This window comes from Coturnix japonica, chromosome 4 (assembly GCF_054131305.1).
Source record: "Coturnix japonica strain WE chromosome 4, WE-NBRP24, whole genome shotgun sequence".
Taxonomy (NCBI): domain Eukaryota; kingdom Metazoa; phylum Chordata; class Aves; order Galliformes; family Phasianidae; genus Coturnix; species Coturnix japonica.
Genome location: NC_140666.1, coordinates 10,002,501 through 10,026,067, shown reverse-complemented (window position 1 = coordinate 10,026,067; position 23,567 = coordinate 10,002,501). Strand labels below are relative to the sequence as shown.

Sequence of the window (23,567 nt, the reverse complement as noted above, 5' to 3'; positions counted from 1 at the left end):
GCCCTGCTGCTGCTCCACATGCCTTCTGTCCTGCTCTCATCACTATGGTTAGGTGAACAGTGGGGTACAGTCCTGCTCCTGACCTGCGTGAGCTGGGAGTGGGCTCTGCCCCAGCACAGCCATCTTCCCTACAGCTCAGCCTGACTGGAGCCATGCATGTTTTCCTCAGGTGGGGGCACCTAGGGTTGTCCCTGAGAGCCAGGGCCTGGCTGGGCACTGTGCTGCAGCAGTATAATGAAACAGGAGCAGGCTGGGAGCCCTCCTACCTCATCCCACGTGTGCTGTGTTTGTGCCAGCTGCAGAAACACTCCCTGTCCCATACGAAGGAGGGGACTGGAGCTGGAGCTGCTGCTGTTCCAAGGAACCACATCCCTGGCACTGGGGCCATCTCTTTCTTCCTCAGCACTGCAGCCAGGCTTGCTCCCCATATATTCCCTACAGCTTTGTGGGGTGGGGGCATGTCCTTTGTCCCCTGGACCTGGGGCAGCCCACCCCACAAATTGTGGTCTCCCTTACTCCTGGATGTGCTGGACTCTCACTGTCCATGTGAGGCTACTTCACTTCAGGGCCATGTTGGAGTCAGAGAGGTTGGGATACAGAGTGGATGCTGCCTCTGCCCTTGTTGGGGCATCACTGACCCCATGCAGTGCCCTGGGGCTGTTAGTTAATGCTGGCTGCAGACAGGAACACGGTTGTGTTGTTGGGAAACACAGCACGGGGCTGAAAAAAAGAAAGGAAAAGGCAATTGTTTCCATACCACGATGCTGAGGAGCCCCTTGCAGGGCTGGTGGCCCCAGGTCCAACCCCAGCTTCTTTCTGCCCAGAATGCTGTTGGAGACCTTTGCTGTCAACCCCTGGGGACGTCACAGGGCGGATTTATTGTTTGCTTTGGTGAAACTTGAAATGCCCTGAAACCAGGAGAAGGCAGTTCCGGGCTGGGGTGTTTGCAACTCCTATGCAGCCAGCTCAACCTCCCTAGTGGAGTGGCTTGCTGGGGTCATAGAGATAGTGGGACCTCAGCTCCCCTGTGGCAGAGGCTGTTGTGATGGTGGCACTGCTAGGGCCTCCTGGGTGCTGATTCCACAGAGGATTGAGCCCGTCCAGCCTGAAAGGTGCTGAGGTCCCTGCAGAACAGCAGGGTTAAAGGTTGTAGCAGGCTGTGCCCACCCGAGTCAGTACCTCACTCTGAAGGTGGCTTCAGTGCTGAGTTTTGGCTGCCGGTGCCTAATCCTGCCAGGAATGGCCCGATAAGTCTTGGGTTGAGGCTTCCAGTTCCACAACGCTTCGAAATAAATACAGAAATAAGGAGCTGCAACGTGCCGCAGGAAGGGCGCTGCTGGGGGTCCCTCCGGGCAGCCACCCGTCCCATCCCCACCCCGCACACCGCCCCAGCAGCTCGGGCGAGTCCAAACGCACAGAGAGGAGAGAGCACCGCGGTCCTCCGCCAGGCGCGGAACCCTCGGAGAGCAGCAGCGTTGCTAACGCGCACGCCGTCCCCGGAGAGAGCTGCGAGCGGCTGCAGTTTGCTCTTACTGGCCTACTTTCCGGGCGACGTCAAAGCCAGGTTTACAACGCGCGGAGCCCGGGTGAGGGCGGCCGAGCTGCCAGCGGGGCCGGAGGGAGTGAGCTGAGCCCAGTGCGGCCGTGCGCTCTGCTCGTAGGGTGCAGCGGTGCGCCGGCATGGGGGACCCCACGGGGACCTCATGGAGGGATGCGGGGGGGCTGTTTGGCCATCCGGTGCCGGAGCTGTGCGTGTCCCTTGAGAATGGAATGAATGGAAAAGGCAGATTTAAAGTCAATAAATAAAGGGGGGGTTGTTGTTGTTTTCTCTCTCTCTCTCTCTCTCTTTCTTTCTTTCTTTCTTTCTTTCTTTCTTTCTTTCTTTCTTTCTTTCTTTCTTTCTTTCTTTCTTTCTTTCATTCTTTCTTCCTTTCTTCCTTTCTTCCTTTCTTCCTTTCTTTCTTCCTTTCTTTCTTCCTTTCTTTCTTCCTTTCTTCCTTTCTTCCTTTCTTCCTTTCTCTTTCTTTCTTTCCTTCTTTCTTTCCTTCTTTCCTTCTTTCCTTCCTTCTTTCCTTCTTTCCTTCTTTTTCTTTCTTCTTCTTTTTTTTTTTTTTTTTTAGGGTAGGCTATAAATAACCTGCAAAGTACTTCATCCGGGCTATTCCTCAGGGTGAAATTTCAGCCCCCGCTGGAGGCCCCCCGGCTTCCCATGCTATGGCACTGCCGGCATCAACCATGGGTCCCCGTGGCCATCAGGGGGTCCCGCACTGCTCCTTCTCACGGCAGAGCTCCTCCGGACCTCCCGATGCCGGGGTCCACAATGCCATCCCCGTCCCGGGTTCCCTCAGCCGCAGCGGTGGCACCGCTCGTCCCACGTCACCCCACGGCTCAGGACAGCCCCTGTCTTCAGCATCCAGGCACCGTCCGCGCATCCCGGCCTGCACAGCCCCGCGTTTCCGTGGAGATGGCATCTCCCGAGCCCGCACAGCCTGAGCGGGAGGGTTTCCATGGAGATGCCGTATCCAGCACGGCACAACCTGCGCGAGAGATTGCCGCTGCGATGCCGGAGCCGGGACCCTGGTGCCTGCAGTGGAGCCGATCCCCCTGGGGACAGGCAGCCGCCACCCATGTGGCTCCTGGGGTGGAAATGTCCTTCCCCGCGGAGCTCGGTAGCTGCCGGTGGGATGCGGGCTGGTGGCCACCAGACTTGTCACTGCTGCTCGGGTCACTTGGGTCACACCATAGTGTCACTCACCGGGTGTCCCGGAGGTGACAGATACACGACTGTCCCCACACCTCGAGTGTCCCCATGTCCCCGTGTCCCCCCGGGCAGCTGAGCAATTAGGGGAAAGCCCCTGCATCCCCCCAGTAAGCGCATCCCAGCTGCCACCTGTACCTCTCAGGGCTCTGCATCCACAAATGCTCACCGGCAGGGATGAAGGTGACAGTCCTGGGACGGCAGTGTGACACCAATGCACGACTGGCCCCCTCCCATGGGGCCGAATGTCCCCTGAAGACAAAGGCTGGACACAAAGCTGCGTGCAGCCACATGCTGCAGGCACTACGAATGGTGGCCGACACGGAGCTCATCGCTGGGTGCCGTTAGCCTCTGCCCATGGCACAGGGCTGGGAGCCGCTCTCACATCCTGGGGCAAATCCCACAGTCGGGCACCGGCAGCGCTCCTACCCCCAGCTCCCCGTGTCCCCGGGGCTGCCGGCAGCGTGGCAGATCTGCAGGCACGTGCTGCCAGACGCCGCGTGTGCCGCCTTCAAAGGCCGGCTCTCTTTGTCTGCGATCACAATTAGGAGCGCTCGGTGCCTCCTGAAGCCAGTCCTGGGGATGAGACGGCAGAGAGCCGGGCTGCAGCAGTGAGAGACTCAGAACTGTAGCACGTCCCGGGCATCCCAAGCCTCTACCGCTTTGCAGCGTCTTCTAAGGCCGAGGGATAGTGACGGATATGGTGGCAGTGCAGCGACTTTGAGCTCGGCCTCCTGCAGTGAAACCTCCTGCAGGACGCAGCAGGAACGAGCCCTGCTCGGAGCTGCCCGCAGCACTCGCGGATGGCACAAAGCAGCACAGCCCCCAGCTGGGAGCAGGGATCCCCCTCCCCAGCACAGAGCCACGAAGGTGTGGGGGGTGCAGGGAGGAGGAGGCGGTGGCAGCCGCTCCAATGAGGGAAGTCATAATTCTGTAGTTGTAGCTGGGATGGAAAACGGCACGGCAGGGTCTGCAGTGGGAGCTGACACCTTTTATTGCTGTCGCACGCCAATAAAACCGAGCCGAGCCGTCTGCCCGGCGTGGATGCAGCCTCACTCTTTGAAGCTGGAGGAACAGCCCCAGAGAGAACCCAGCACCCCCCCACCCCTCCCCCGGCAGCAACGGCTCCCCGAGCACAGAGCTCCAGCGCTGCTCCAGCAGCCGCAGCCCCACCTCGGGCCACGCTCGGCAGTGGGGGATACGTGGGGTGGGATGAACCCCGTGCACAGCACCAGGAGCACAGAGCAGCAGGGGGCTGCGAGAGGGGAGCGGGGCTCACGGCGGGGCCGGGGGGGGGGAGTTGCACCGTGCAACTGTCAGGATCTCCCGTTTCACCCAACGGAGGATGCCCCGTAGAGTTTTTAGCGCTTCATCCCACGGGGGTCGCTCCGTACTCCTCAGATTTCTCCATTTTTAAGCACTGTCTGTTTTTAAGGAGCTTCTATCCCCCCCGCCACCCCCCCCTTTTTTTTTTTCTATGCGGAAGAGCCGCGGAATTTTTCAGCAGCGCCTTTCCGAGCTCCCGGGTGTCGATTCTCCCAGCCCGGAGATACCGAAGCGTGGGCCAATTCCAGCGCCAGGCAGCGGGAGCAGAGCTCTGCTGGGGGCCGCCCCACGCACCCCGAGCGCTGCGGGACGGAGAGCCGCAAACCGCGACGGCGTTAACGGCACCGCCACGCAAATAGGGCAGCGCTTCGGGAGCGCGGGGGCAGCTCCGGCCTCCCAACCTGGAGTCCCGGCTCCGTTCGGCCGCAGCGCACGGGGCCGCGCACGGCCCGGAGGCGGCGGGGTGTCGCGGTGCGGGGCAGAACCCGCGTCATCCCACCCCGCGGGAGCAGTTCCCTCCCTCCGGGCCTTCTCGGGCTCAGTGCCCTCCCGAGCAGCAGAGCGCAGCCCCGAGGCCTCGGCCGCCCTCCTCCTCCTCTCTCGGTCCTCGCACACCGCGAGGCGCTCCGCACCGCCCCGCCGCCGCCGTCCTTTCCGCCGTTCTCCCGCACGGCGCTGCCGCGGGGCCGGGGAACAGCGGGGACCTCCGCGGGGCGAACCCCGGGTGGGGCGGGGGGCGACACCCGAGCGCCATGTCCGCCGCCGCCCCGGGGCCGCGCTGCCCGAGCCCACGTCGTCCCGGCGGGGCGGGGCGGGGCGGGGCCGCTCGGACACTCCACGCCCGTTCCGCCGCGGGGCTGCGGGCGGCGGAGGTGCGCGGTGCGGAGCGGAGCGGTGCGGGTTCCGCGCTCGCCGTGTGCCCGTCCAGCACTGCCCGCTGTGCAGCTCCCGGCCTCCGCCCGCTCCTCCTCCTCCTCCTCCTCCCTCCCCGCACCCACCCCCCGCTCCCTCCCCCTGCGGGTGCGGGCACCGGTGCCCCGGCTCGGTGCGGGTGTGCGGTGCGCGCTGTGCGTGCGCTTCCCCCGCGCCTCCACCCGCCCGTGGGTGCGGAGCGGCCCCTCCCAGCCGGGGAGTGACCCCCCCCCCCTCAGCCCCCCCCGATCTCCGTCCCTCCTCCCGCTCCCTCCTCCCCCCTCGTGCCGTGCCGTGCTCGTTCCCCCTCCTCCCGGCTCGCTCCCTCCCGCCGCCCGTTCCCTCTCTCCGGACTCGGCCGGCTCCGCACAGCGCCCCCCCCCCATCGCGGGCAGGGCGGGCGCGGGGCACGCCGGGAGCTGCAGTCCGCGGGGCGGCGCGGCGGGCGGCGGGGCGCGGCGGGCGGACTACGGCTCCCGTCATCCCCCGCGGCGGCGGCGGCTCGCTCTCGCCCTCACACTCCGGCTGCCGCTGCCAGTGTCTCCGCCGCCGCCGAACCGCCGCTCGCCGCGCCGCGGTCCGATCCGCCGCCCGCTCCGGGCAGGGGCCCGCCTCGCCCCGCCGCGCTCCCCGCTCCGCCGTCCGCCTCGTCGAGGGAAACAGGTGCGCGCCCGGCCACACAACCGCCCCCCCCCCCCCCTTCCCCTCCTCCGTCTCTCCGGCTCCGCCGCCCCGCTCCGGACGCCCGGCCCCGCTCTCACGGGTAACCCCGGGCCCGGTCGCTCCGCACCCACCGCCGGGGCCGGGCGGACGGCGGCGAGCGGACGGCCCCGAGCGGCCCTCGGACGGGGGTCTCCATGGAAACCGGTCCCGGGACGGCGGACGGTGGGGGGGTGGGGGGGTACCGGCCTGGGGGGGGGGGGGCGGTGCGGGGGGGAGGCGGCGTCCCGCTGCGGGACGGCGGGCGGGGGCGGCGCGCGGTGACAGCGGCGGTGCCGGTGCCGCTCCGTTCCGTGTGCCCCGCGACGGCGCCGCGTGCCGCTGCCCGACCCCGCGCGGAGGCTCCGGCACCGACACCGACACCGGCACCGGCGGCACCTGCCGCTGCCGGGGGGTCCCGGGCCCGAGCGGGGCGGGGCGCGGCGCTCGCGGTGCGGTGCGGTGCGGTGGCGGTGGGACGGCGGCCACTCCGCGCGGAGTTTGGCGGCGTGGCCCGCGCCCGCCGCGGAGGAAAGTCCCGGTGTCGGCCCCGCTCGGTGGCGGAAGGGCCCTCCCCGGGGACAGCGCCCCACGTCCGGGGCTGCCCCGCGGAACAACTGTTGAACGGCGGCGGGGTCTGGGCCGAGGGGTGCCCGGGCGGACCCCCCCTCCCTCCCTGCCCCCCCCCAGCAGCGGGGCGGTGCGGGGCGGTGCGGGGTGGGGCGGGTGGGGGCCGAGCCTCGGCGCTGCCCCCGCTGCGGCCCCGCGGCTCCGGGCGGGAGGGGCCGTGCCCGAGGTGCGCGGCGGCGGCGGGACCGGAGCGGCGCTTCCTGCCGGGAGGGCTGCGCGGAGCTCCGGCGCCGTGTGTGCGGCCGGCATCCCGAGCGCCGCTCGGAGGGCTCTCCCCGCCTTCCTCGCCCGAGCGCAGCCCTCGGGGAAGGGCACCACCGTTCGTGCTCCCTCCGAGCATCCGCTCCCAACGAGCGCCGTTCTCGGCGGGGACACGGCCGGGACGTCGCCCCGCGCGGCCCCCGAGCGCCGCCATCCCCGCGTCCCGCATCGCTGTCACCGCGTCGGCTCTCCCCGAGGCCGCGGCTCCGCGCTGCAGGGCCGGGCTGCTCCCCGCTCTCCGCGCCGTGCACAACGTGGGCCTGTTAACGTCTCTTTGCAGATATCCCCCACCCCCTTCGTGCCGTTTTCTCTCCCCGTCCCTTTAAAGACCCGCTCCTGCCGCGGGTGCGGCGCGATGCTCGCTGTTGGCCGTGTCTTGCAGGAACCGACGTGCAGCAAACTTTATTTTTATTCCACCCGAGGATGGATTTTCTCTTTTTCCTCTCTTTATTTTTTATTTTTTTCCCCCCTTTTCCTTCCCAATTCATCGCGCCGAGTATCTATAATTACTCGCGGTGCTGCTGTGTCTTTAAAGCAGCTTAAGCAAATGCGTTGGGCAAAGCCTGGCTCAGCACCGCAGCGCTCCGGGGCTCCACGCAGCCCCGGGGGGATCCCAAACACGGCGGGGTCGGGGCTGCACTCAGTACTTTGTGCCCACCGAGCCGGGTTGGGGCCGATCCCTGCTGGCTGCTGGTGCCACGCTGCTGCTGCTGCAATTTGTTGCTTTTCTCACCTATTTTTTTTCCCCTGGATGCCCCACGTAGAGATGACCGTCACGATTGGTTTTGCTTTTAACATTCTTTTTGCACGCAGTCCTCTGGAAAGGGTTTTTTTTCTGAGCTCCTGCTCAGGGCTGAATCCCCTCTGGGGTGTCGGGGGCAGCTTTGGCTCCGGACCTCTGCACCTCCAATGGATGCCTGACGATCGCAGCTAAAAACAAATACAATTTCTCGCCCCTGTTTCTAATGGCAACGAAGATTGCCAAAGTGAACAAACTCTCCGGAGTGAGTGAGGCCATCCCTGTGGATGCACATCGCTTCCTCCCGGCCCTTCCGTGCCCCACCGAGGGGCAGCCCCTCTGCTCTGGCTCTCATTGGCGGCAGCAGCTCGCGGTGAGCGCAGCGCAGGCAGCGAGTCCCGCCTGGGTTCCCCCCATCCAGGACTGCTTTACGTTTTAGAGTCATCGGGGTGGCAAAAAGTAGCATTTTGCTCCTCTCCCGGATCGTGTTCCAAAGGTGTCTCCCTGGGTGTGTTTCCAGGGTCAAAGTGCATCCTGCCGGCCGCCCACAGTGCCCCCTGGCCAGCCGTGCCGCGCAGCGCTCCCGGTACCAGCAGCTGCGTCCTCCTGCTCTCGTGCTGCAGAGGGATGTGCCGGACTCGTGCAGCGCGCTCAGATGGGCAAAGCTCTTTCCCTTTTCTCTTTTCCCTCTTCCCTTCCCTCCCTCCGTGCTGCTGTCCCAGTTATGCAGCGTTTCACTGTGCTCGGCCCCCATCTGGCTGCATCCCTTTGTCTGCGTCGCACCAACTTTGAACTGCCGCAACCCAAAGCTCAGCGCGGGGCTCTGCGGGGCTGCTGCTCACCCGGGGGAGCTCTCTGCAATTCACAGCCCCGTTGCTGTCAGTGCCGTGCATCGCGGCTCGCTGGGGCTTTGCTTGATGGTGCTGTGCAGCTCTCATCCCTGCCCAGAGCTCGGGTTGGGGGTTGCTGAAGTGTGTTGGTGCCCGTCGGCTCCTGCCTGGCTGATGGAGGGTGGTGGTGGTGGGTGGGTGAGTGGCCTGTGCTGCATTGGTAGGGATAGGGAGAGGGAAGGTGAGCATCTCAAAACCTGAGCCATTTTAGGATGGAGCTTGTTGGGGGTTTGAAGCTATCACTGGCCTAAAGCTGAATGCATTCACAGCATTAAGAGGCTGGCATGAGGAGTGGGGAAACGCAGCCACTCCGCTCCCCCCTACATGGGTGCACCCAGGGCACTGCAGCAGGTGAGTGCTCAGAGCCAGCAGTGCTGAATGTGCTTTGTGGCTGTCACACACCTCTGCTGTGCTAATGCCAGGGGGGAAGTGCCACGCGGGGGGGCAAAAGCTGCATTAGGAAACCTCGGCCCAGGCAGCTTGAGTTTGGATCGCATAGGATGAGGAGAAGGGCTGCTGGCAGCACAGGGGGCTCTGCTCAGCTGCACGGAGCTGATGCGTGAAGCTGGGAGCAGCCCATTCACCATCCACAGCTCGGCCTGTGCTGTGGCTGCAGTTGTCCTGGCACTATAGGGGGATATCTCTATAGATGATTATTAGAAAGGATCTGTTCCCAAAGAGCTTCACCTCAAGGAAGTTGTTTCTGGGCTGTATTTCAGAGGAGAGAGTTGTGGCTTGGCTCACTCCAAGGGGTCTGCCAGGTGCAGCGAGTTCAGTGCTAACTTGAGCAGAGCGTGCTTCTCCTGCAGCAGAGACATCTTCTGCTGTGCTGACTTGGAGACTGGTTTGCATGGTGGTGTCCTGCCCAGCTGAAGGGCAGTGAGGGGGTTTGACGTAGGGAATAAAGAGTCCCTTTGCTCTTGGTGAATGTAATCCATCCGTGGTAGTTTCATTGAGTATCTCTCGCAGGGCTCACTGTTGGAGGCAGCGTTCAGCCCCTTTCTCACCAGCAGTTCTAGAGCATGTTTTGTTTGGAGATGTGAAGGAGCTTTGGTATCATGGAACCAGCTTCTCTCCGAGAAGAATGGGATGTTGATGGTCTTATTTCATTCTAAACTTGTTTTCTTTGGAGTTAATTAGAATTGGCTGGGCACCTATTTAGCTACATCAAAATAAGGCTGTGGTTTCATATAGGCTTCTCTTGGCAGAGGTGCTGGATTAAACGGATTCTGTGCCAGGCTGCGCCCTCTCTCCCTCCTGGTGAACCTGATCTGGGAGCTGCTGTGGGATAAAACCCTTCCAGGAGGGCAAGAAACCCTCAGCACTGTTTTTAAACACAGATGTGCTTCCAGGTTGGGCTCACCCTGCCACGCCAATGGAAGGAGTGAGGGGTCAGGAGGGCTTCAGTATTTCCTTCTGCTGTGGGGGTACGTGGAAGCACGCCCTAGTTGCATTCTCCAAGGTGTTATGCGGGTTTAATTACAGTTGTTTAAAGTCATTCTGAGCTGAACCGATGCAGATGAGAGGTTGTCTCACGTTGAATCCACTCGAGGTCTCTTTGGGTCCTTGGTCCTGCTCTGCCCATTGCCCATTGCAGCTGCTCTTAATTGTGTTTCCCAGGCATCCTCCCTTGTCTCTGTGCTCTGAAGGATGCTCCTCTTTTGCCGGTTGCTCCCATTTGTGTTGGAGATCACGTCTGTGGTTCTCCCCGTGTTGAATTCCTCTTCCTTGAGTTGAAAATGTGATTTTTCTTCTTTTCTCTTCTGTTCCTTCTGGCTCCCTGTGGAATGCCTGTCTTTGGCACATGTCCCGTGTCGTCCATAGAGGGTAGAGGCCAAGAATTCACAAAGCAGGGGCTGCGCTTGTTCTCTTGCCCTTCCTCTGGTGGTCATCCTGCTCTATCAGCCAGCTCTTACTCCAGACATGCCATCCCTCCCTGCTCCCCACGCCGCCTTGTCCCTGCTTTTCCCACACCAGACCTATTCCTGGACCATGCTCTGTGCTTGTTTTGATGCTTCAGCTCTTCCCTGAACTCCTGTCCCATGTTGCACAGCCCCTTTCCCACTCACACGGTGGGTCCCTTGCCATCTTTCCCAAAGCATCAGTCCCACCTCTGTGCTCGGGGGCAGAACCGTCCTCCTGCCCTTCTTTCAGTTTAGCCTAAGATGGTGAAATCCCCACAGATTGTTTGTTCCCCTATTTCCTTTATGTTGCATTTCACTCCAAGCATCGCAAGACTCCTCCCCTTCCTGCTCCTAGCCACCTCTCATTCTCTTTGGGTATGACCCTGCTCTCTGCCTTAGAACCGGCCCTGCTCCCCTTCCCCCGTGCAGCCCTTCTCCCCTTGCACCGTGTGCCCTTGGCTGGACGTTCCCCTCCATGGGTTTCCATGGCTTTGCTCAGATCTGTGCTCACATGTCTGGATATGTCCATCACTTCTTTTGTTGTAATTTTTTTTTGCAAGCAAACTGCCCTGTCCCTGTTTCTCCTATGGCCCCGCTGTTCTGCTTCTGGATGTTCCCCACGGGCTTTGAGGGGATAACTGGCAGCAGCTGTGCTCAGAGGGCACGTTCAGCCCGGCCTGTACATCCCTGCGCTCATCTCAGCATCGTGCAATGCTGCTTCTGCTCCCGTCCAGAGCTCGTGTCCCCACGAGTTTGTCAGGGCAAAGACAACGGAGGGAGGCTGCGGTGACGTGCTGCTTTAGCCTCTCCCTGCTCTCACCGCTGCACCGAGGACGCCCGGTGCCTCTGCCAGCTTTCCCTTCGTGTGTTCGGAATGTCTTTGTATCGAGAACCTCTCGGACAGCATCTCTGCCCTTCGCGGTCCGTCCTCCCTCCTCGCTTCCACCTCGCCCTCCGGTTAGCGCAGGGGATCCTCTCCTCCCTCCTTCCTCGCGTTTTCCCTGACACGACTCCAGCAGCAAAGCTGCCTTAATGCTCGAGCACCCAGCGCCGCACGATTGGCTGTAACATCCTCCCCCGAAAGCTCCACCCCGCCGACGGTGCGTCTCGGATGCTCGCAAGTCTCTGGATTTCCTCCTGTTTTCTACCCGTAACACCGCCGAACACCATCATCCCCTCCGCAGCGCGCCGAGGGGACGCCCGCTCGATGACACGTTGGTGGCACACTTGGCGATCCTCCGCCCCCTCCTCTCGCGTCCCCCCCCCCGGCTTCTTCCCCGTTTGAGGTTTTCCCCGCTGAGCCCGGCACGTCCTGCTTTATCAACGTAATGCGAAGCCTCGGGGAGGGGTCAGCGTTCTAACAGCCGGCCGCTTGGGTGCAGCTCTGTCCGGGCTCGCTGCACTGCGCTGGAGACCTCTGGGGTGGGGAGGGAAGCAGGGGGGTCTTGCAGGAGTGATGTGTGTGTGGGAAGATTGTGGGATCACAGACCGGCTGGTTTGGAACGGACCTTAATGCCCACCCAGTCCCAAGCCCTGTGCCGCGGGCTGGGTGCTCCTTCCAACCCAGGACCCACTCATGGCCTCGGGCACCTCGGGGATGGGGCACCCCCAGCTCTGGGCAGCACGGCCTCAGCAGTGCTTGTGTGAAGCTCTTGAGGTGGGCTGAGGTTTTGGCAGCCGAGCTGGTTAGCATGAGGATGAGCAGATCCTATCCTGAGGCAATGCTTATTCCCTGCAGCCCTCTTCCAGACATGGAGCATCTCAGGCATCGTGCTCGCTCTGCCTGGTGCTGGAGCTGGGGATAAGCGGGGATGCCAGCGTCCTACAAGAGTCACCAATTCTCTGTTTTATGCCTTTTTTTCTTGCAGGCGGAGTGGCCCCTCGAGCCCCAGCAGGTCCCGGGTTGGTGACAAGCAGCTGTCATGATCTCTACGGCACCTCTCTATAGCGGGGTGCACAACTGGACCAGCACAGAGCGGATTCGCATGTGTGGCCTCAACGAGGAGAGGTGAGGTGCGTGGGAGGCTCGGTGGGCCCAGGAGGGGCAGGAAGCCATTGAGGGATGTAGAGAGGCTGCAGGAATGGAAATGGTGCCGACGTGGCTGATTTTACTGGGGAGTCAGGCTGGTGGATGAGGACTGTTGCTCTCCAGAGTGCTCACCAACTGTGTGCACTTCCTTGGTGACTCGTGCACACAGTGCTGGCATCGTCACTTGTGCCATTAAGTGCTAGGGAAGGAAAAGAGCTTGACCCACTGTGAGCCAAGCTGCTAAGAAGAGCTTTCAGTGACCCGGGAGGGTTAGTGCAGACCGAACGATTAGATGGGAGAGTTGTGACATGCCACCAACCAAATAGGAGATTAGGGAGGATTAGTGGCCGGGAGGCAGAATTGATCAAGGCTGGTTCCTGGCCTGTCCCATGGCTTGCCATCGCCTTTTATTTCCGACGCCCTGGGGTCTCATTCTCAGAACCAGCGTGTTGGCAGCTTCAGCTTCGAGGCAATGCATGTTTGTTGGAGCCAGGCAGGTTTTGGGTGCTTGCAGCACTGTGTGCCCTCCCCTGCTGCCGGAGCATGAGGCTTTTGGCAGCAAACCCTCCAGCAGGCGGTCAGGGCAGCGGGATAGGGGAGAGTTCAGGCTCTCTTGTGAGGCAGAAAAGCAGAAAGAGCTCATCTCCGTGCCTCAGCCCCGCTGTGCAGCTCCCAGATAAGAGCCGGCAGATGGTGTTGCCCTCTGCCTTCCTAAACCACTCGGGGCTGCCCCTGCTCGTAACGAACACCCGGCAGCCCGAAGCATCGCGGCAGGCAGCCCCGGCTGCGGCAGCGCTTTGTCCCAACCCTCGGCCTTGCGCAGGGGGAGGGCAGCGCGGCCGCGGTGCCGCTCGCTGGGCCGCCCCGTGTGCCGGAGCACCGCGGGCTCTCGAGCCAGCCCTGACCCGACCATCCGTCCCCGGGCGCACGGCCCGGCCGTTCCGCGGGATGGAGGCCGCGCGGCAGCGGCACGTTCGGCGCTTCGTGCTGCGGGGCGCCCGGCGCGGCCCGCGGGGAGGCTCGGGGACGCGGCCCGCCCCGCCGGCTCGAGGCCTGGGCCTGCGGAGCCCCGGGGCCGGGCCGGGCGGGGCGGCCGTCCGCTGCCCGGCTCCGCTCGCCGCCTGCCCTCGGGCGCCCCCTGCCGCCGCTCCTGCCGCCCGCCGGGGTGGAGCTCGGCCTCGGCGCTGCGCTGGGCCCGGCCCCGGCCTGGCTCGGCCCGCGGAGCTCGTAGCCCGGCCGTCCCTACGGCGGGCGGCCCTCGGCGCTGCTCTGCTGTCAGCTGCGGCGCGCTGCGGAAACGCCGTCTGCCCCCTCCCCTTATTAATAACGGATCCTCCGGAGCCTTTTGCGGCCCGACCGAGCGGGGAGGGCGAGGGGACAGAAATGCTCGGGCTGCGCGTGGGGAGGCCGGGCGGGTTCCCGAGGTTTTGGGGTGGGGCACCCGCGAGGCCTTCAGCCCGGCCCCGTGTGTGAGGCGGCCCCAGCCTCTCCCGGTGCCCGCACTGAGATGTGCGGCCCTTGGGGCTGGGGCTGGCAGCCATCGTGTGGTTGTTGTGGGAGCCTGTGGTGTGAGGAGGGCAAAAGCAGAAGCGGTGCTGGGGCTCTTGAAGTCCCTTCCAACCCCTGCAATTCTGTCATCAGCTCTTGGATCCCGACAGCAGCGCTTGTCTGTAACAGGGCTCGGTCGGAACAAGACTGGAAGTTGCTGTAAATACATAAATAGGGAGCATGTGAGCTCTGCCGGTTCTCTGTCAGATTGTAAGGACAGCTGTGTGCTCAGTGCGTCCCATTTCTGTGGATCCTTGTCCCGAGTTCACACTCTGCACTCAGGAGGTGTCATGCAAAGGTTCACATACTCTGGCCAGCAGGATGCGTAGCTGTGCAGCTCGCAGACACAGCTGCTGTGCTGGAACAGCAGGAACGTGGCTGGGAGGCAGAGGATCGGGACAGGATGTGTGTCCTCCGAGGAGGACAGTGCTGGAAGTGTGTGGTAGAACTGAAGGGGAGACAGAAGGGACAGGAGCAGGTGAATGGAGCCCTCTGGGAGGGGGAGGACAGTGATGGACAGCAGTGCGCCTTGTCTCCACAGTCCTGCAGCAGTCAGCACCCACTGCTGTTGTGGGAGGTGGAAGGTGCGGTGAGCTCACAGCTGTCTGAAACGTGCTTCTGCTTGTCAGCCATTCTGCTGTCCCGTGTGGGGACGGGGAAGGTTAGGATGCTGGGGGAGCATCCTGGGGTTTTGTAACACTATGTCTTATTCCCCCCTTAGGAGAGCCCCACTTTCTGATGAGGAGTCTAAAACCAGCAGCTCCCAGCATTTGGGATCTCAAGAGTTTTGCGTCAGCAGCAGCCTTTCCAAGGTGAGCTCCGTTTGTGCCCATCTGGGTCCTCTGGGAAGGCCTTTATCTGATGGAACAGGTCAAGCAAAAGCAGCTGCCCTCGTGGGTCCTGCAGACCTTCTCTCAAGAGGGCTGCACCAATATGCACAAGGGGCAAACCACTCTCCAGGTTGGAAGGAGCATCTGCCTGCGTGGCCTCTGCCTCCTCGAGGCAGGGCTGCAGGTCCTGGCTGCTTTGCTAGGAGCTGCTTCCACAACTTCTCAGGTTTGCTTTCTCCCTTCTTGTTGCAGGTGGAGCTCACAGCAGTCAGCAGTGGTGGCAGCGGTGCCCAGGATGCAAGTGGCAAAGTGGAGGAAAAGATTGGACCCAAACTGGGAGAGCAGCCACCTGATCCTAACCCAAACCCAGAGTGTGTGGGAAAGGCTGTGAAAGACGATGTCCAGGGCCCTCTGGCAAGCCAGCGGGATGGCAGAGGGCAGGAACCTGCAGTCCCCCAAGCTGCTGAGCAGGAGAACAGCAGCGCTGATGTTGCCAGGATGCCAGCAGATCCTCCCAGCGACAAGCAGGCTGACGTTCCTTCCACCTGCTCTGCAGCTCCAGAGAATGAACCTGCTGGGAAGGAGAAAACCGCCCCAAACTCTGGAGCACAAGGGCCAGCAGCGCTGGCAGAAGGGACGTTATCCGTGGTCACCTCCAGCTGCAGCACCTCAGCCTCCACCCCTGCAACTTTTACTTTGAGTCGAGTGTGCTTTCCCACATCTCAGGCCCCCGCTATACACAAAGTGCCCCTGTCCTTTCAGCCTGGGACGGTCCTGAGCCCGAGCCAGTCTCTAGTGTACATCCCACCGCCCAGCTGCGGGCAGCCGCTCACCGTGGCCACGCTTCCAAGCACTCTGGGGGTCTCCTCCACACTCACCCTTCCCGTCCTGCCTTCCTACCTACCCGAGCGTTGCGTGCCAGGCATTATTGCTTCCCCAGAGCTGCGTTCCTACCCCTACACCTTCTCTGTCACCAGACCCTTAGCTTCAGATGCCAAAGTGGTGTCGGTGGAGGTGAACCAGCTTAGCTGCTCTTCGCCTTCAGGTGGAAGCGGTGCCCAGGCCGCTGCCGATGGCGCTCCCTCATCCACAGCTGGCCCTGCCCTCTCATCCAGCCAGCCTCAGCTGGCCGCACCGTGTGGAAGCGCTGCTCCCTCTTCTGGCACTGGCACACAAGCCAGAGCACCGGCAGCTCCCGAGCCGCACGCACCAGGGGCCGCAACTTCGCTTTCACCTCTGAAGTCCCCTCCGCAGCTGGAGCGTGAGATGGTCTCCTCTCCGGAGTGCAGTGAGATGCCTCTCGATCTCTCCTCCAAGTCCAATCGCCAGAAGCTGCCTCCACCCAGCCAACGCAAAACCCCTCCAATGCCCATCCTCACTCCTGTGCACACCAGCGGCAAAGCACTTCTCACCACGGTCCTGTCCAAGTCCCAGCGCGCGGCCCAGAGTGCCGGCAGCAGCGTCACCTCATGTCTCAGCACCACTGCGCCCTTCGTTATCTTCCCCGAGTTCCTGCGGAACAGAGAGCAGGGCTCCTGGATGAAGAACACCACTCTCATCAGCACCATTCCAGGCACCTACGTCGGCGTTGCCAACCCCGTGCCTGCCTCGCTGCTGCTCAGCAAGGACCCCTGTGTGAACTTCAGCAGGGACCCCCACCACCTTCCCAAGCAGGAGCCAATTTCCATCATCGATCAGGGGGAGCCCCGAAGCGCTGGGGCTCCCTGCGGGAAGAAGGCCAACCAGGTGGGCACAGAGAGACAGCAGGATCCTGCCAAGAGACTGCTTCATGGCAAAGTTGCTCCGGGAGCTCCTTTGTGTCAGTCCAAGGACATCTCCACCTGGAATCCTGTCCAGGGGAGCGTGTACCCGCGATGCCCTGTGAATGGCAAACCTTCCAACCCTCAGCTTTTGCCTCTCGGCTGGTCTCCTTATCATCAGACCCCTCTGCTTTCGATCGGCATCTCCACCACGGGGCAGCTGCCCCCAAACCCAAACAGCTCCTGTAAGCCTGTTGGCACAGGAGAGCTCCCCACCTTCCTGAGCGTGCAGCCCACAGAGCCCAGTGCAGCAGCCCAGAGCCTGCCTGAGGGGCTGCCCAGGCTCCCATCTGTGGAGTGTGAAGCATCCAAGAGCAACAAGGGCTGCCGGCCCCTGCCCAAACCCAGTGAGGAGCAGGACAGTGCCGTCCCCTTGAATGCAGGTCCGTCTCCTCAAACCAGCACTTTGGATGCAAAAGGAGGAAAGGGGAAGCTGGACAACCCTCCGAAGAGTCAAGAGCGTGGAGAATCGGAGGCTGACGCCAGTAAGGAGGGCATGGTACAGACTGAGGCTCCCCAGGGGAGCTGCAGCCTGAAGCAGTCGGATACAAAGCCTAAAAACCAAGTGTTAGCTGCATACCTGTCACACGACGTGCCCGTGGTTGGGCAGCAGGCTCTGCGGGTGGTTCCGGAGGTGCCCACGGCACCTGTAGATGGTCAGCACAAGGAGCCAGGCTGTGAAGGCTCCCAGCAGCCTCCAGCTGCAGAGCCCCTCCAGTGTACACATCAGGTGGATCTATGCAGGGTGAAGAAGGAGCGCGTGGAAAGTGATGTGTCGTTGCCTTCGGTGACTTGCTTGCGGGCTGGGGCTGCTCCCCAGGCCTTGGCAGAGGCCAAGCTCACAGCAGCAGGCCAGGTCAAGCAAGAGAGTGGCACACGCTGCAAGTCCAAGCGGCAACACGATGGCGATGCCAGGCAGGTGCAGAAGAGACTGAAGTGCAAAGCACAGGATGGTGAGGAGCCCCCGAGCAAATCAGGGAGCCAGAGTGTGCACGGTCGCAAGGTGGGTGAGGTTGGCTGGAGCTGGGGCTGTGGGGTCATGGTTGCGAGGCTGGGGCTGGGGCGGGAGTCTTGTTGGGCTAGAACAGTGCATGGGGCTTCCTACTTGTGCTCTTTGGTATTGCCTTGCAATGGATTAATGTCTAAAATGTCTGGATCTGTAGGTAACAGAGCAAAACGGATCTGGAGTGTCAAAAATGCTGGAGGGCACCAGCATTATGAGTGGGGGGTGGTCTTTTGTCCTTTCTCTTTTGCTCCTCCAGCATCATTAGTCAGAAGCTGAATCTTCAGTCTGTGTCCTCCATTCACAGTGGCAAAAACACCACGACAATCTGCACGAGCTCAGCAAGAGAGAGGGCCGAAGTGGCCTGGGATCAATGAATGATCACAACAGCCTCAGGGTAAAGCGTAAGCGCAGGAGGCCAGCGAAGACAGAGTTCCCTTCTCCCGAGCACCGTGGGGACAGCCATGAGGAAGGTACTGCTGCCAAAGGCACTGTGTTCTCATGGGTTCTGGCTGTGGCAGTTTGGATCGTGCTAATGCTGTGGGGCTGAGCTGTTGTTGTCCTGAAGCCGATGGCTTCCCACTGTAGATTGGGATCCTAACAGAGCTCAGATGGGTTGGTGCGCTGTTGTGTGAGCAGAGATCCGTGACGTGCCTTCTCAAGGGCTGGTTTTCCCCATAGGTTATCTTGAGAAGAAGCCCAAGAACAACTTCCGGGACTTCATCCCGGTGGTGTTGAGCAGTCGGACGCGCAGCCAGTCGGGTGAGTTGGTGCCAAGCACTGGGATGGTCCTGCCAGGAGAACTGGGTGGACTGTGAGCCTTTCCCTCTTCGTGTGGATCCGTGCCTGTCTTTTGTCCTGCCCAGCAGGGTTTTTCTTGTAGATGGCCTTGCCTTTTTTTGACACTTGTTTCCACCTTTGTGCAGGAAGTGTTGCTGGCTCTTCGGCCGGCGTGATGGGAGAGTGTGACGTGACCGGGCAGGATATTTTACCTTTGCTGGAGGACGATGAGGAAGAAGAGGAGGAGGAAGAGGAGGAAGAGATATCCTTGAAACATTGCAAGCTGCGGAAATCCCACCAGGCATCACATTATCACAGCCACAGGGCCAGGGACAGGTCTGTGTCTGAGAGGAGCAGCTGTCACGCCAGGAGGAGCCGGGAGCTGCCCTGGAGAGTGGAGTCACCCAGGCAGCTGTGGGAGCCCAACGAGGAAGAGGAGGATGACAGCCACATCAAAAGAAAGAAAAGGAGACGACAGAAAAGCCGGAAATACCAGACTGGTGAATATCTGACCGAAAGGGAGGAAGAACGGGTGGGCTTCCCTCACAAGAGGCGGAAATCCAAAGCAGGTATGACAGGTATGGGCTGGGAAGGGATTTCTGCTATCAGGCCGGGGTCCAATGCTTTCAGTTTTATTCCCTCTTAAGCATGATGGGGTTTTGTCACTACAGTAGGGATGGTGATCTTGATGTCCGCGGTCTGGGCTGCTCCATAGATCAGCCAGGCCTTCTGCAGTTCACTTATGGTCCTCGTGGCCATGAGTTTGACTCAATCCTTTTTTGGTCCCGCTGATGGCATCTGCCTCCACCACCTCTGGGTGGCAGCAAAGCCCTGAAGTTTCCCCCCTTGCTGTGCAAAGCACTTCTTTCTGTGTATTTTTTAACTGCTCTCTTAGTCATTTCATCCCGTGCCCTGCTGGGCAGGATGGGGTGAACAAGGTTCCTCCATTCAGCTGCTGCACCCTTTTGTGATCTATTATCTTTTTTCCGGGCTTTCCTTTCAGCCATCTCCTCACCAGCCCACAGTGCCCTTGCTACGGGGTGTTACTATTTCAGTGAAGCAGTGTGTGTCCTTCCATGGCATGTTGGGTTCTGCAGTTCTGTGTAATGAAAGGAAGAAAAGCTTGGATTTCCCCCGGGGCATCCTGGTGCTTCCCACCTGCCTGCACGTCAAACTGAAAATTTAAAGTGCTACTTAAGCTAAGAGGAAGACATGGGGTCTGCTTCTGTAGGCAGCAGAGCAGTGACTGTCCATGGGTGTCTTTCCAGAGGGTATCCCACATGAGTCCCACTTGGCCCAGGAGATAGGAAGGGATGCACTGTATGGCAGCACGCACTAACCGGGCCACTGGGAAGCAAGTTGTGTTCCTTGACTGTTAGAGCTAATGAGAAACCCTAGTGAGTCATGTGGAAATCCCAGTGCTTGGTAAGCTTGGTCTTTTCCAACCATGCTGTTGTATTTCATGTGCCCACGCTGAGTCCATCTGCGATGAAGAAAATCTGCATGTTCATTGCTTGTGACTCTGCTGCGAGGTCTGGGTTTGTGGCCATCAGAGAGCTGAGCTTTGCTTTGACTGGTGCCGAAGGCCCTGTACCTACAGCATTTCCTCATTCCCATTTCTCCTGTAGATTTTAGGTACCGAAAGCAGAAGGAGTCAGCGCAGGGTAAAGGCACAGAGCTCAGGCTGAGAAGCAGGCATTCCCCATCCCCCCGGAAATCTCAAGGACGCCCAGACTTTCAGAACGGCTTCTTCTTGGAGCACTCAGACAGCTCTCCTGTCCAGGAGGAGCTGGAGAAACCATCAGGAAAACGCAAATGTAAAACCAAACACCTGGCAGGGATCTGTGATGAGGGGAAGGTACGGCTTGGATCGACGAGGGGAACGTGGGTGGGGAGAAATGAGAGTGATTCCCATCATGTCAGTGAGCCAGGTCAAGGTGTGCCAAGGTCGTATTGCTTTTTGTTTCCAGGTGAAAGGACGCTGGAGCCAGCCCAAAACACCATCTCCGAAGAAGCCCCAGGACTCGTGGACTCCTTGTAAATCCCATCGTGTCAGCCCAGGGAGCTCCCCTGAGTTGCCTACAGCCCAGCACATTCCTCCTGAGGCACGACGGCTGATAGTGAACAAAAATGCAGGGGAGACCCTCCTGCAGCGAGCAGCTCGCCTGGGCTATAAGGTGAGCCTTGATGCTGCTGCCCTCTTTGTGTGCTGTGCTGCCTTGCTTTGGTCTGTGTGTGACCCAGCCTGCAACGCTCTTGTTTCTGTAGGACGTGGTGCTCTATTGCCTGCAGAAAAAGAGCAGTGATGTGAACCATCGTGACAATGCTGGCTACACAGCTCTGCACGAGGCCTGCGCGCGAGGCTGGATCGACATCCTGCACATCCTGCTGGAGCATGGAGCCAACGTGAACTGCAGCGCACAGGATGGCACGAGGCAAGTCAGGAACATGGGGCAGTGAGCAGGGCCTGTGTAGTGGGAGTGCTAAGACAGGGCCTGGAGCAGTGATGGAGCACCTGGTGGGAAGGCAGGGCCAACCCAGGGGAGCTCAGGTGCATGCAGTGTATCTGAGTGACAGAAGGGATGGAGCCAGGGTCCACCCCTTCCCAGCCCTCATTTAAGGGTTGGCAGTGGAGGTGAGGGCATCTCTTGCTGGAGATCCCTGCCTATCTGAGCCCTTCCAAAGGTAAGCTGCTCTTTTCCTTTATTTCTGAATCTTTGGCTGCTACATTTGGGCTTGTCCTCATTTGCTTAAGCCAAAGGCTTTGCCACCCTGCTGTTACCATCCCATTATACCATTACAGTGTACTTTAGGAGAAGAGCTGGTGGTCATCACTAGATTTGTCTCAGCCCAGAACGGATTCTTTGCTATGCCCTCTCTTCCAGTCTCTTCCTGCTAACACTCCTATCCTTACAGGCCTGTCCATGATGCGGTAGCCAATGACAACCTGGAAACCATGTGGCTTCTACTCTCCTATGGTGCTGATCCCACTCTGGCCACTTACTCTGGGCAGACAGCTGTGAAGCTTGCCACCAGCGACGTGATGAAGCACTTCCTCTGTGGTGGGTGCTGGGGGGAGGCTGCATTTCCATCCTTCCTGTCTGGCAGCGCTCAGGACCACAGATCTGGGTGTCAGAGGGTTTTTGATGACTGGCTGAGAGTGAAGCGTGCCCACTTTCTGTACTGTTAAAGTAGAAGTGAGATGTGTCCTGGCTTCTATATAACAGTGAGGCAAAGACAATTAGAGGAGATGGTGGTTCCCAGGTAGATACAAGACAGAAAATCTCCCATTTCTGAAGTCTTGTTTCCCAGTTTATCTGCTCCTCCAGGCTTACCTGTATGTGCACCTGTTGTGGATGCAGTTTTGAGCATAAGAAGACCCTAAGAACCTTGCTTTCCAACCCACCTAGTCCTATCAGTTGGTTTTCCCCCATTAGCTTCTATTTCATGTTCTCAAACCAGGGCCACATTGCTTTCTCCTTTGTGAGGTTACCCTTCTTGCAAGTGGGTTGTGGTTCAGATTCTGCGATAATGCCTAGCAGTACAGCAGAGGAAGAGCAGCAGAGATGGCATGGCTTATTCAAGATCAATGGATATGTATGCCAGGACTGTGGTGTGGCCAGTAGATAAGCATTCACCCTCTCAATCGTTCCTCTTTAGATTACCTGTCCGATCTCCAGGGGCGCACTGATGGGGATCCTCGAACAGCGTGGGACTTCTACAGCAGCTCTGTGCTTGGTGAGTCCAGCCAACTGATTCCATGTGCAGCAGCAGAGCAGGGAGAGGTGTGTCTGTGAGGTGTAATCATCATTCTCTCAGTCCTGTCAGCTTCCCTCTGAAGTCATTTCTTAGCTATCTCACCACAGTGTTACATGCTGAGAGTTCCCTCTGCTCCCAAAAGGGATTTCATTGGGATGATGCATTTGTGGATCCTTCTGGCCTGTTGTCCCGCGTGCTTTGGTGGACGCTGCTTCAGGACTGTGTGATCAGAGGGCTGGGGCAGCTCTCCTATGAGGGCAGGCTGTTAAAACAATTGAGTTGTTCAACTTGGAGAAGAGAAGGCTCTGGTGAGCTCTTACTGCAGCCTTCCAGCTTCTAAAGGGACCTTCAGAGGTTCAGTTCTTCCAAGTATCCCCTGCCATCAGTGCTGAAGCACAAAACATAACATGTCACTGAGGGTGGAGGAGAAACTCCAGGCCACTGCTCCATCTATTTCTATTCTTCAAGGCAGGAAAGCTGTCCACAGTTTCCCTTAGTTCTTCACATCTCTTGGGGCCAAAAGGTAACGAGAGAAATGAGTGTGTGATCTCTAAGGTCTGGGTATAGTAAGCTCCCCAAGGGCAGTTTTCTCTGTGTAGTGCAGCTCTGTGCTCACTCAGAGTTTCTGGGAGCTGAGGGGCTGGAGCAGGAGAGCAGGAGGATGTTGGGACTGAGCAATTGAATTCATTGTGATGTTGTGGGAATATACACGTGGGATTGTAGTGGTGGCCAGTCTGGATGGGCAGAGCTGTTCCCCTGTGGGATGATGGAATGAAAGTGTGAGCAACACTAACATCTGTTTTCCTTCTTGCAGAGGGGAAAGACTGCATTGGGTGCGATCTTCTGCTCAACCCTCCAGGGAGTTCAGACCAGGAGGAGGAGGAACAGGATCCCGACAATTTCATGTTTGAGTTCTCAGACAAGCCCCTGCTGCCCAGCTACAACCTCCAAGTGTCCGTCTCTCGGGGGTGGGTATCTTCTTGTGGAATGGAGAGCCTTTAATTAATGACGTTAACACTACATTGGAAGGGTGGGGGGGGCTCATTAGCCTGGAGATTGGCCTCCAGGTTGGAGTTGATGTGCAGTGTTCTTGTATTGAAAAAGCATGCGTGCTTGAGGAACTCTTGAGAGCCTAAAGTGACTGCGTGCCAAGGAGACAGGACAGCGTTTCATTTTGGATTCCAAACCACTTCCCCAGGGGAGGAAAACACCTTTATTCTGCAGGTAGAAGCACAGGGTCGTGGCATTAGGGCAGCTTTCCTCATAGCAGGAAATAGCTGCTGATGGGGCACCTCTTGTGGCTCTCCTTGTCTTATGCCACCTCATAATGAAGCACAGCACGCTTATTTTTAGCAAGAGAGGTTTCTATCCTCAGTGTTGTTCTAAGCCCCACATCAGTGAAGCGAGTAGAAGCCAGGCCAGGTGTGATTTGACTCTCAGAAGTCCAGCCCTGAGGTGGTCACCTTGGGGAAGGAATTGGCAGCGGGATTTGTTCAGCCGGGGGCAGGAAGGGAGTGTTGGGCTGAGATGGACCACGGTGTGCAGCTCTGCAGTGATTGCACTGCTGGGGGACTGGCTTAGGTTGGCTCTCCTGCGGCATAGATGTGCTTTGAGAAGCCCCAGCGTGGGATTCATTGGCAGCTTTAAGCCCCGCTGTGGTTCCTGCTGGCTGGGAATGC

General features: G+C 59.9%; 1 protein-coding gene across 6 annotated transcripts in view; it reads left to right on the top strand.

The window, feature by feature from the left end:
- The first annotated feature begins 5,491 nt into the window (after window positions 1–5,491).
- The window catches only part of BCORL1 (BCL6 corepressor like 1), a 19,645-nt gene continuing 1,569 nt past the window's right edge, over window positions 5,492–23,567 (top strand). The window contains exons 1-13 of one of the 6 annotated variants that reach the window (XM_015860174.3): window positions 5,492–5,659; window positions 11,988–12,127; window positions 14,418–14,508; window positions 14,779–17,349; window positions 17,657–17,822; window positions 18,031–18,111; window positions 18,276–18,698; window positions 19,758–19,987; window positions 20,100–20,306; window positions 20,398–20,564; window positions 21,046–21,191; window positions 21,790–21,867; window positions 22,703–22,856. In XM_015860174.3, coding sequence (XP_015715660.2) covers window positions 12,042–12,127; window positions 14,418–14,508; window positions 14,779–17,349; window positions 17,657–17,822; window positions 18,031–18,111; window positions 18,276–18,698; window positions 19,758–19,987; window positions 20,100–20,306; window positions 20,398–20,564; window positions 21,046–21,191; window positions 21,790–21,867; window positions 22,703–22,856 — 4,400 coding nt within the window. In that variant the 5' untranslated portion in view covers window positions 5,492–5,659; window positions 11,988–12,041. Of the gene's footprint in view, window positions 5,660–11,215; window positions 11,334–11,461; window positions 11,542–11,987; window positions 12,133–14,417; window positions 14,509–14,778; window positions 17,350–17,656; window positions 17,823–18,030; window positions 18,112–18,275; window positions 18,708–19,757; window positions 19,988–20,099; window positions 20,307–20,397; window positions 20,565–21,045; window positions 21,192–21,789; window positions 21,868–22,702; window positions 22,857–23,567 lie in introns of those variants that run through there. The other 5 variants (XM_015860173.3, XM_085544465.1, XM_085544466.1 and 2 more) reach the window with 5 other exon arrangements.